At 43.3% G+C, this 13,088-nt stretch overlaps 2 protein-coding genes across 7 annotated transcripts in view; both read left to right on the top strand.

The window, feature by feature from the left end:
* LOC116853804 (hillarin) overlaps nt 1–4,595 on the top strand; it is a 32,892-nt gene extending 28,297 nt beyond the window's left edge. For both annotated transcript variants that reach the window (XM_032835035.1, XM_032835034.1), the window contains exons 10-12: nt 398–587; nt 1,433–1,690; nt 2,314–4,595. In XM_032835035.1, the coding sequence (XP_032690926.1) occupies nt 398–587; nt 1,433–1,690; nt 2,314–2,625 (760 nt within the window). In that variant the 3' untranslated portion in view covers nt 2,626–4,595. The remainder of the gene's footprint in view (nt 1–397; nt 588–1,432; nt 1,691–2,313) is intronic.
* A 3,860-nt stretch (nt 4,596–8,455) lies between these two features.
* The window catches only part of LOC116851825, a 138,654-nt gene continuing 134,021 nt past the window's right edge, over nt 8,456–13,088 (top strand). The window contains exons 1-3 of one of the 5 annotated variants that reach the window (XR_004379653.1): nt 8,456–8,687; nt 9,264–9,512; nt 10,342–10,551. The gene's annotated coding sequence lies outside the window, so the exon portion shown is untranslated. The remainder of the gene's footprint in view (nt 8,688–9,263; nt 9,513–10,341; nt 10,552–13,088) is intronic. The other 4 variants (XR_004379652.1, XR_004379650.1, XR_004379655.1 and 1 more) reach the window with 4 other exon arrangements.

The following is a 13,088-nucleotide window of genomic DNA, read 5'->3' as shown; positions in this document are numbered from 1 at the left end:
GGGGGGGGGGGGAAGGGGAGGGGGAGGGGAGATCGAATTTTACGCGGATATATCGCTGACAGAGAGATCGCTGACGGAGATAAAAGCGGAAGTGGAAGAAACTTTGGCTTTCTCTTGTAAAACTCCTTTCCAATTATATCATGATGATTAAGATGAACGCTGATTATACACCTCGCTCATTAATTAGGAGGATTTAAATTCACCGTGTGCGACAACAACCTCGAATGCGCAACAAGTTAGTGTTTTATCGAGGCTGTGTGTTGGGAGATGCAATTATTAAATCGACAATCCGCTCGCTCGCGCGCACGAAGCGAGTCGAGGGAAGCGCGCATCGGTCTATTAAACAATAAGTCGCCAAGAGAGTAAAATACCGTTCGGATAAATTCTGCGCTTACAGGTACGGTCTTTACTTTCCGGATACGAATACGAATGCCGTTATGTACACGGATTCCACTGGCGCTGCGACCGTGAGGATAGCGATGCCGGCGCATATGCAATCATCCCTTATCTTTCATTATAATCTCAAGTTTTACGACAACGACGGCGATGGTTACGACGGCGTGTCGCTCAAGCGTTTTGTCATGCAGGTAAATTGATAGTCCGCGTCTTCCGTGCGGGACGATTTATCCCGCGTGGCTCTTAAGTGCCGCCGTTTGAGTGCTCAAATGTCGCGAGAGAGTAGATACGCGCAATTGACTACTAACGACTCATCAGAGCAACGAGTTGCTTCCAGACTTGAGAATTTAGTCTCGAGAACTAACAACGGGAATTAGGCCTGCATTAACAGTCGTTACTTGAAGTTTGTCCCAAGTGAGGTACTCAGAACTTGTTTATTCAGAGCTAGATTCGAGTTTTTCAGTTGAATTATGTTATATGATATTATAGTCGCGATTTATGTAACTGGAAAATTCTCATCTAAGGCCAGTATCAATAGTCATTATTTGAAACTTGTTCTACGTGAAATATTTAGGTTTGAATTTAGAGACTGATCACAGTTTTTACGTGAATTATTAATATGTAACATCACATTTGTGTGCAATTGCGATTCAACTGAAAAACTCATGTCTAACTCTGAATTGCAATCTGAGTATCTCACCTGAGGCAAGTTTCAAGGGATAACCAATACGAACTGTGAACTCAAATCTGAGTATATCATCTGAGAGGAGGTTTAAGTAATGATTATTAATATGAGCTTTTGAGTGCGAGTAGAGAACAATATCAAAGAAACATAAATACAAAACAAGATACTAAAATATAGATAATTGAATATTGACGACTCATCAGAGCTTGACTCATCAGTTGCTCCCAGACTAGAAAATTTAATCTCGAGAACTAACAACGAGAATTAGAGCGCGAGTAGAGAGCAATAATACTAAAACAGCTTCTCGTCAATTGTTTCAATTATGAGTGGCAAATTATGAATTACTTACAGTCGGTCGTGGGGAACATAGTAGCGTTTCGGGTCCACGCACCGTGCTCGGGCGCCTTCCTCCTGGACATATTTGCCAACGCGGTGACGCCGAAGGAGTACTTGACGGGCGAGCCAATGAAGTTCAAGAGCGTGTGCAAATTCAAAATTGCATGCGAAGAACTGCAGACGGTGATGGTGCCGTTGCCGGACTGCGCCAGTGGCGAATGGGGCCCTACAAAAGCAACCAGGTTATTCGGACTTATACCCATCACTCATCAGGTGAGTCAAAATTAATTGAGTGATCGTTGTAACGAATTTGTCACGCACTGAGAAAAATACCTGAAACTTTATTTGTGCTTTGTAAACTTTATTTGTAAACAGATATCAATCCTATCTCACAGAAATAAACTTTACATTCCACAGATGAATTTTCAGGTGATTTTTTTTTTAGTCAATGCAAAATCGACGTCAGTGCGTGATACAAAAAATCATCAGAAGGATTTCGGAACTTTTCTCTTTTTTAATAAAACTTTAAACAATTGTAAGGCTCTAAACGGCTCTATACGATGTAAAATGCGCTTCAGTATCCGTCGTGTACAATATTGCGACTTATTTTTGAAAATTTCACGCGCGACGAATGTCGTTTAGTACAGGTTCGTCTCGCGATCGATTCTGCGAATATATTTCTCCCATTTTCACATCCTTTTGTAGAGAGTATAAAGTTAAAAAAAAAAGAGAGAAAACAGACGAACAGAGAGATGATCGGCGAAGATTGCCGAAAAGAGAGGCAGAGAGGGTGAGAGAATCGAGAGAGCGGATCAGTTGACTTTATCACGCCTCGCTGCACTGCGCCGGGGGCGGGGGCGAACGAGTTTTACAATCGCTGGATCTATCGATTTCAGGAGGCACTGGTGTTCGCCGGCCGCGAACTGGAGATTCAATTTCGCATGTCGAGGCCGTTGACGGACTTCATGGCGACTCTGCATAAGAACGGCATCGAGGAGAAGCGCCTGTCCAAGTACGTGACGCATTCCATCGCTGACGACGACGTGGTCACCTTTTCCATAAGCTTCCCCGAGGAGGGTCAGTACGGCTTGGACGTCTACACCAGAGAGTCCACGACCGCGGCGGCCGTGCAGCATGACGTCACCGGCGAGAAGCATCTGCTCACGCACTGCTGCAAATATCTCATCAACTCCAGCAAGAGGAATTGAGGCCGTTCCTCGAGGCTGCTCTCGAGTAGCTTCACCTCCGCCTTGTCTGCCGGAAATTCCCGTTGGCCGAGCGAACAGTGATCGTTACAGGGCGCAGAGGTCGGTTTTCCGACGCTCGTTAAAGGACCAAGTCGAGGAATCGCGTTTCACTCGAGACCATCGTCGAGACGCCTTTAGCGTCGGGACGTTGAAATATTTGTAGAGAGACGGCGAACGTTATCGGGACGAGAAAGTTTTACGATTTTGAGAGTCCTGTCCTTACGACGTTCTCGTTCATCGGGAAAGCGTCTCGGGGAAGCGCGATCGGTCATTACTCGCCGACGATGCGCTGCGTCGTGAATAGAAATATCACGGAAGGAAGGCAGGCAGGAAGAAAGGGAGAAAGGAGATCGGCCGAATGTAGCGAGTACCGGCCAAGACAATGGCGAGAGAGCCGCTTCGCGCGTCATTACTTAAGGACTACTTTTAGGTCGCGCGGATTAGACCGGCGCGGCACGCAATTTCGAGCTGACACGCTACCTCGAGTCTAACAATAGGCTTACGACCTGGAGATAACCGCTAATGTAAAACTAACTGCGCGTTTCCCGTCGCGGGAGACATCTCCCCTCCTTCCCTCCTCTCTCTCTCTCTCTCGAAGGGTCGTCGCGGACCGTCGCGACGGATAACGTCGTGCTCTCGTGCGTCTCGATCACGAGACGATTTTCGGAGGAACACCTACACGGGATATTTCCTCGGGAATACTCGGGAGAACGATCGTCGCGTCGCTTGCATATCACCTGGCGAGTATTTTCCACGTAACGATCCTCCCTCGCGGTCGTGCACCCCTTACGTAATGTATCGACTAAATTATTGCGATCCGCGAAGCCACGTCGTAACGATTTCACCATGAAGCTTTACTTTCACCGAGAGAGACGTTTATGTTTATCGTGGATAATAATACTAGCACGTAGAATCACATCTATTATATTGCACATTCCCACGGTAAGTCGCGCTATGTTCGTATCAGGTCACACGTGGTGCGTGCGAGTCGAGAATATAATATAAAGAGAAGTATATAATATATATATTTTTATGTACGAAAGATGCTTCTGTATATAATGTACGTATACGATCATTACGACCTGAAAATAGCGTTATCGACGGAATGAGCATGGAGTATAATTTACACCTAAGTTCACGGGGACAATCGACCGATCTGCTTTCATCCGTCCGCGAATTTACTTTACATACATATACTTTATTTTTCACTTTGCGGCGAGAATCGCGTGCACAGCGGACCGAATTGCAATTCGCGAGTCTTGATTATTACTCCAAACTGCAGCGGTCGACTGCGGCTAATTAAGGATTAATTAAACACCGCGGATCAGCATGATGAATTTAGGTACCTGTCCACTAAAGTCGCGGAAACTTTACGAGTTTCACTTTTATACCGACTAATCAAATCGCAATGCTAAGAGAAGTTCATTTTAAAATAATAAATTAGACGTAGTTTATATAAAAAATGCCTAAAAGAATATCGATCGCGGAAATTGGTACATTTTCGAGTCGTAATTGTCGAAATGCAGGTGCTATACTTTGTATTGTTTCATTACACTTATTTGCACGATCGAGTAGTAGTCATACGAGTATCTAGTAGCTGAATAGTATTCGCGTCAACGGCGATGCGGGCGCACAAAAATGTTGTTTGTAACAGTTAAGACGAATATTATAGACTTGTTAATCTTATGTAATATTATTCCCTCTCTCTCTTTCGTTATCAATTAAAATTTTAACAACGCTTACAAGAAAAGCTCCCACACGCATTATTATCTCATATAATAAGCATAACGCGAGCTTACGACGCCTTTTGTTATCCATTAACGTTCACAAGTGTAAATTAATTTTTCTATATTATATATAGCCACTTGATAAAAAAAATTGATATTCTTGTATAAAGATTCAATAAATTAATTTTCACGACAAATAATTTCCATTTCTCTTTCCGTTTTCAAAGTGAACTCTGGCAGAAACAGCTTTTGGGCTTGTTAACAACGAAGCGTATCACGTTCTAAATGTTTCATTATAAATGTCGTTTGGTTATATAAGCTTTTTTTACACGTTGACTGCCACGTTGATTTCCGATAAAAGGCTCAATCGATAATTGGATTAACAAAGGTACACGGCAAATGAACGCAACCCGAGACGAGTCTGTATTTTTCAATTCATTTCATCGGCTCAGTTAGCCATACAGCCAGTTAATAAATATGAACTTCACCGACATAACATTGACTTTTTTTTTTCAAAATTTACGACTTGTTGCTTGCACAGAATTACAAACTGTTTTACACAACAAAAGTGCATTCCAAAGTAAATTGGAGCATTGTTTAATATGTGATGAAAACGAAAAAAATATGTTTAAATATGTTTAAATTTTGAGCTGTCAGTTAATGTAATATTTGTTTAATACAAACATTCTGCAGGTTGTACATACCGAAACTGTGGATGCTCCACTCAGGAAAATTTCAAAGATCTCTACTACACTTTCAGAATTTAGTTTCGATGCCAAAAAGGATACGAAAAGTTTGCAGAAAACTTTATGATTACATGTTTTATGATTACATGCGGTTAGGTTTTCCGACAACTATGATAAAGTAGAGCGAAAAATTAGTTCACAGATATTTTTCGAGATGGCACTGTACTTTTATCGCACTTTTTATAACGTCCGAATATTCAGAATGTATATATATATATATATATATATATATGTGTTGAGTGTGTATATATATATATATATATATATATATATATATATAGTTTTCTCAGAGCCCACGCAACTGTTTATCGCAACTGTTTATCGACGATAATAACTGAACAAAGACGAAGAAATCGTAAAGAAATCGTCGTAACGGCACGCTCGAGTTGCTTTCCTATACGTAATAGCAATAATTAAGTAATAATCGAATAAATTAAATAATAATCGAACAAAGAAGTAATAATATTGGAATATTAAATGGATGATGATAATATTTGATTGAGGAACAATTGACATTTTTCTATGTAACAAGTAAAAACGTAAATGAAACGCTGTAATTACATGTGGCGGTAAAGCCCGCAACACTTACTCGCGTAAGGAGTATGCGTCTTAATTTGTCTTAATTGTCGTCTTAATTGTCGCGAAATCGAAACGCGGTATTAAAAATCGGCGCGGAATAATTTAGAAAATAACGCGGCAACTCCCAATGCGTTTGCCTCGACGGTTGATAGTGTCATGGTGTGACGCTCGAGCATGTGCTTACGCACACGTGTTTGCATGACCCGACCGCGCGCCCCACCAAGCGCCGCTCAGTCAACGGCCCGAGCGGAACGTTACGACGGTCGATTTACCTAGCCTTTGTTGAGGCTAAGGTTTTTGGTAGAGCCGTTATCCAGGTATTGTATACTCGAATATTAAATGATAATGATAATAATATCTGTTCGACAATTGTGTGATAATATCCGCGAGTGGATAATTACGAAATAATGATGATCGAATAATCGGTTATAACAATACCTGGGCAATGGCTCTAACAAAAACTCTAAGCTCCACAAAAGCTAGGTAAACAAACTCGTAACGGCCCGCTCATGCCGCTGACTGAGCGGTGCTTGGAGGGTGCGCAGTAGGGTTATGTAGACACACGTGCGCGAACGTCACGCCACACACTCTCAACCGTCGAGACGAGCATATCGGGAGCTGCCGCGTTATATTTTAGATTATTCCGTGTTGATTTTTAATAGCGCGTTTCGACATTGAGGCGATAATTAAGACAAATTAAGACGTGTACTCCTCACGCGAGCAAGTGTTGTGGGCTTTACCGTGACAGGTAATTACCGCGTTTCATTTACTTTTTTACTTGTTGGATAGAGAAACGTCGTGATCGAGTTCCTCAGTTTATGTCATTCTACTCTCTTAATAACACATCCAGAATTTTAAAAATTTCCCAATGTCCCAAAGTCGCGCCCATAATGTTAAATCCATTGTAGCAGTATATTCGGATTTTCGCGCATGCACAGTGGGACCTATTCTGCGCATAGGCCGAAAGTCGGTCATGTTACTGCAGGTTAGGTCATGTAGCGTTAGCATGTAGAGCACATTCTGGGATTGTTTTTTAGGGTTTTTTAAAGTAACATTTGCGCTTAAAGAAATGTATTTTCGAAAATTACGTCAGGTGTGCTTATTTCGTTCTGCATTGTCTCCTGAGTGACAATGTGTGTTTGTGTCACTTCAATTCCTTAGCAGCATGCCCAACATCTTGAAAATAATTTCCCAATATCCGAAAGTCGCCTATAACGTTAGATCCATCGTATCAGTATATTCGTATTCTCGCGTATTCGTATTCGAATATTCTCGTGCATGCGCACGGGACATATTCTGCGCATGGGCCGAAAGTCGGTCATGTTACTGCAGGTTATTTAGGTCACATAATGTTAGCATATTCTGGGATATCTTACTAGTTTTTTAAAGTAATTTTCGCGTCCGCAAACATGTATTTTCGAAAATGACATGAAGTCTAGTTTGACTATTTCGCTCTGCATCATCTCTCGTATCACGTAGGATGCTCCACTTCATTTTCGCACGTGATGGTAATTGAACCTTATCGTTTTTGTCTCATATTGTGGGATGCTGCACTTCATTTTTGCACGTAATTTCATTATGCAAAAGGTTTTTAATTTAACACAGGTAGAAAGAAGTAAACTTTTCGCACGTACTTTCACCATGCAAAAAGCTTTTCATTCGACGGAGGTAGAAATAAGTAAACTTTGCAGAAAGATTCGATGTCGTGATGGTAACTGTTCTTTATCGTTTTTGTCTCATATTAATAGATGCTCCGCTTCATTTTTGCACTTACTTTCACCATGCAAAAGGTTTTTAATTTTATCGAATTAGCACGAGACAATAGTTTTGCAAAGGTATTCGGTATCACGTCAACGACATTTCCCAACAAATTTTACTTTGTGTTGACTTGACCAAATTGAAAATGCTTTTGTATAGTGAAAGTACGTGCACAAATGAAATAAGACATTCCTACCTCAAGGATGAAAACGATGTAGAACTATAGTTATCGTGACACTGATTTCACTTTTAAAAAATTAAATCAATACTGCGTACTGACTGCTCCAATTTATATCATAAAATTACGTGCAAAAATAAAATATAACATTGGTCAGTGCGAAAATGATATCTCAAATTACCGTTGCTAATTATATTAAAAACTCAAATAATGAGTATTTTTCAAAATATTATTCGCAAACTACACTTGCGCCTACAACATTTTTTTTTTTGATGCACTCAATACACAAGTGGTTTGAAGAATTTATTAGAAAAGTAGCAAGAGCCTATTTTGGAAAGAATGAGAATATTGGCAATTCACGTGGCATTCACATTTACATAACGTCTATGTATAAGAAAACTGAAATGACAACGTAGCACACACACATGTATAACATCTGTGAAAAGATGATAGTATCATGTTAGCACCTATTTGACGATCGTCTTTATTTCATAAGTATCTACGTGTATATAAATTCGATATCGTCGATAAATGATGATAACGTTTTCTATTTTTTGATTGTTTTACGTTATCGACGTTTATCAAGTTCGTCGCTCCGGCATCTCTTTAATCATGATCTTTGTGTGACGCAACGAGATGCGGCAGTATCAAAATGCCGGTTACAGAGCGGTCAGCGTCTCTGTCTCGGCATTCAACGTGTTAAAAGTACGCGTGTGAAGAATATCTCAATGCTTAAGTTTTCACACTTACTAAAGACGCCAAAGTTTTTTCTGTTATTGCCACGCGCGACGAATGAGCCGTTCATGAAGACGCTACTGTACCGCCGCGTCGAGGCTAGCTGAGCGCGTCGGTGGCGCCATCTCTCGGCGCGAGTAGGGAGACCGGTAGCCGTATCTCAATATCGTCAGTCCAGCCGGGTCGCGTTGCGTGTCGCGCGGTCTCGTGTGCTCGCTGCTGTGTTTTCGCTCTCAGCTGGGCCTGTGGACACGGTAAGGACCAAAATGACTATCCACAAGGTTCGGTCCTGATGGCACGGTAAGTATTTGCCGCGCAGGGCGCCAGATAATAATTACATTAGCGAGAATATCTCGCACGGCAGCCTCGTACGTCTTCGTGCGGCATTGCGGCCACCTCGCGAGATATCAAGCGCTATTAGTTCGCACACATGCTCAGATTTATCGGCTATTCATGAGAAAAAAACAATGGTATACCACCGCGCGGTCTAGAAAATCAAGCGCTACGATAATCGAGACGCTCGTATAAGGTTAGGTGGCAGCGAACGTTCGCGATAGGTAACGCTGAGACGAGCAGTCTCTTACTTAATAGAGTGATGCTAATCGAATATCGAGTACTATCGATTCCCGTAAATTATACAGTTTGTGGAGTTCCCGTCGTTCGAGCGGTCCTTATTTTAGAACGCGGCTGCTCCCCCGCGGCGCACTCTAATCTCAAATGCAAGATCCGAGGGTAACGACTTTTGCGGTTAGAAATGCCGATACGCGATTCGCGCACGTACATATGCATTTTAATGACGAGATCGCTCGCCGAGTCGTGCAGTCGCGGATAATTGTAGCTATCGCGGCGCGACGTGATTGTCTCTGTTTTTTCCAGCGTGTCTTCCAAGCTGCCACGGATTGCCGAAGTAGCTTCCGTTTTTGCAACGAATAACCGCGTTCGTGTGCGTTCCGTTTGAACGAGCCTAGCCGGCGCGGCGGTGGGGCGATCTCGCGGCGAAAGTGGAGAATTAAGTAGCCATATCTCAATCTTGGCATCTTACGCACTTTGGACAGGTCGAGATGTATGCCGGTCGAGCTCCGCGTTCGGCACCGCATTTTGCTCCTGGATGGACTTCTGGAGACGGTAAGGGCAAAACTAACTATCTAACATGATCGATCCTTTCGTCACAACGAGTACTTGGCATACGGGACGTTAGATAATAACAAAATGGCGCGAATATTTCGCGCGGAATTGCAACGATGTAAGCTGCCTCTTTCCCCCACTCGTTCTTTCTCTTTGCACTCACTCTCGCGCCCTCGCTGTTTCAAAGAGTAACTCGGTCGTGCACGTCGTTAAAGTTTCAAAGACGACGACCTTTGGAGATCGCGCGACCTCGATGATTCTTGCAATCGCGGGGGTACGTATTAATCGATACATCCGGGGGGAGGGGGACGGGCGGCGTCGACGCTCACTCATCAAATTATAACCGAGAAGCGGTGGCATTCGCAACGACTCTTGTCGTAAAGTTTCGCCGAGCGTGGGCGGCTTCCGCGTCGGAATCGCGCGCATTTCTTTCTCAGACCGGCTCTCTGCCGGTCTACCCGCTTATTACGAGAAGCTAATTATCGGACTCGCCTTGCACATTAGTCCGATGGGGCCAGAGGGAGGGGCGGGCAAGGAGTCGTCACTCGCGGCGAGCGGGAGAGAGGGATTCTTTATTCGCGTCGCGGCGAGTCGTCGGTTCGCTAATTAAATAGCCCGTCCTCCCTCACTCCCTCTTCCTCGCTTCGTCAACTTCCGGAATGGAAGTTGGAATCGGCGCGGAACGGGAAAGAAGTTTCCTTATCCCGTTCTCTCCCTTCCCCCTCCTTCCCCCTCGTGCACTCGGCTCGACGGTACGTGCGGAAAGAAAGATTTCCGCGACCGACCACTTTGTGATTTATAGTCCGCTAACTGCTTATTGTAATTGCAGATGAGGGCATCCATTATTGTTATTATCGGTGTCGGCCGCGCGAAGACAGGACGCAGGATTTGGAGAGTGTCTGTGCCGCCTCGTCTACGCTCTCTCTCTCTCTCTCTCCCTGTCTCGCTCTCTTATCGCCGCGCGAAATGGGAATCTCCGTTCCAGCCGCAGTGGCGCGTCTAGAATTTTTAATGGCCCTTAAAGCGAAACTTGCCACAGGTACGGTAAGCACACCCGCTTTCGTCTCTCGTTTTGTTTGCCACATTTAACATTTATAATGCGGAAGTACGAAGCCCCGAACTTTTCGCCTGCACTTCGGCGTCGGCGCTTAAATGCGCGTTATCGTTGGCAGACGTGACACTCTGTGTCGCGTCGTGTAAATTTTAAGTGCAATCACTCCCCACTCCCGCACGACATGATTGCACACGCCGTGCAATAGCAATCGCGATAACCTGGCGAAAAGATCGGGCTTAGATTTCGTTTCAAACGCGATTCTCTCGACGTACTTCCCATGATCGCTTGTTTGTTCTTTTTTCAAAGCACAGACTCGAGAACCGCGCAATTACATCTGCAAGTCCAAGTGAGTTACTTTGATTGAATCTTTTACACCTTTCCTATACAGAAAAAAAAAATATTCTTATTTGAAGAATATCTTTATTATTGACATTTTAAAAATAAGATTAATGTTAAAATGAGATTATATGACGTTAAACGAAAATAAAGCCGGATTTAATCAAGATGGATATGATAAAATTAATACAATTATTTTTTCATAAGATATTACAATATTCTTGATTATTAGTCTTCAATCATAAGACGAATATAATCAAATTAACACAATCATTCTCTCATATATAAGCAAGAATTTCAATATTGTCGGTTATATATGAGAAAATGATTGTATTAATTTGACTTGATATTCGTCTCAATTAAAGACTAATTTAACTTTGTCCAACGCCATATAATCTTATTTTAATATTAATCTTATTTTAATATTAATCTTATTTTTCAAAAACGTCTTATTTTAAAAATCTTATAAAAATATTCTTTAAACAAGAATATTTTTAAACAAGGAAATATTCTTTAAACAAGAATATTTCCTTTTTTCTGTGTACCGTTTGAAATCACACACGTTCAAATGTATTGAATCACAATTTACACATCTACTTTAAACATGTGTCCAATGACGCAATGTAAAGCAGCAAGAGACGTGCAAGAAAAGCTTCAGCCAAATTAGCGCGCTAATGCGTGCAAAAATGACACACTTGGACTCGGCAATGTGCATCTGCGCGGTAATTGCAATTACAATCGCAATACTGGGCGGTTGAAAAAAAGAACGCGATTGACAATTCTCCAACGCTTCCATCGACGGCACTTTGTCGCTGTCGGCGGAAGCGCCCAGAAGACACGAAGGACGCGTGAAACGCGAATCTTCGTAGTCTTCGTTATCAATGATTCGGCTGCGTATCGCAAAATATCGCGGTGATCTGCGCGGATTTGCTACGCCGAAATATGAGATTTTGGCCGAAATATGAATTTTCGGCCGGCTTGTTGCGGCACAATTAGAGGGCCTCGATAGAGCCGGGCGTTAAAATGTTGCTGGGCCCCCTCTTTGCGCGTTTTAGTTGCCATTGTTCGGTAATGGCCGCTTGTTAGTACTTCACGCTCCATACACACGTCGCGTTGCGAAATACAAACGCCTAGTGTTTAACAAGCCCCTCGCCTGGTCCGTTCTTTTTCGCTCGTTCCTCTTTACGTTCCGCGGTCCGTTAGACGAGTCGCGTCTTGATAATTGCTCGCCGCAGGTGGACGGCTGCTAATGCACACCTCTATTCTCGCCGCCACTTCCACCGTCGCTACAACGTCCTGATAATTGCCGCGTGTAAATAGCCGTCTCTTCGTATATCTTGGCTTCGTTAATCAGAGTATCTCGTGTGTACGTTCTCGGGAAATTTGTTTGTACACCGACGAACTTTCGGACGCTTCTCCGGACTCTAATAAGACCAGCTGCCGCACACAACACCGGCGAGCGCTGCGCAAACGGCTGCCTGATACAACACTGTGTATTCGTACCGTTCGCGCGCGCGCGCGCGCGCGCGTGTGTATGTAAATTTTTTAATTATTTTTTTTGTTCTTTTGGATATGAATTTTTAGATTGACCCAATATCGGCCAATTCGGCATTCGTGGTATCCAGTGTATTCGCTACCGTTGGCCTACATTTACCGTATCGTGTAGTGCCGGCTTTTGCGCGCTTTTGTACGACGGTGTTGTGAATTATACGGGTTGTTTCGCTCCTCGATTATCACGTTAGAACGTACGGCAGGGACGTGCGAAAAGAGAGAGCGCTTTAGGAAGCGCGGGGCTTTGTCTTCGAGAATATTTCGAGATTGGCTTTGCTGCAAAGCTAAAGACGCTTCTCTTTACGACGTCGTTTATCTGTTTTTAAAGGTTTTCTCGAAGATATTCAGGACGCGAGCTGGCGTTACAAACGCACCAAGAATTCGTCGTCGTTTTTAATCGTCGAAATAGCATGGCCAGACCGCTGCGGAAGGATTACGTATTTTTTTCTTTTAATTGAATATTCGGTAGAAACGCGAATGCCCGGCTTATTCGAGCGCTAGGTATCAAACGCGGAGGATTAATATGCGCGCTGGTACACAGCCACCTTTCGCACACAGTAACGCCTCGGGGTCAGTCGCATCGAGAGAGAGAGAGCGAGAGAGAGAGAGAGAGAGAGAGAGAGAGAGAGAGAGAG

The sequence above is a fragment of the Odontomachus brunneus genome, unplaced genomic scaffold (genome assembly GCF_010583005.1).
Source record: "Odontomachus brunneus isolate Ranch 3 - 2012 unplaced genomic scaffold, Obru_v1 Obru_scaffold_006, whole genome shotgun sequence".
Classification (NCBI taxonomy): Eukaryota; Metazoa; Arthropoda; class Insecta; order Hymenoptera; family Formicidae; genus Odontomachus; species Odontomachus brunneus.
Note: the sequence above shows the minus strand (reverse complement) of the source record. Positions and strands in the feature narration are given on the sequence as shown.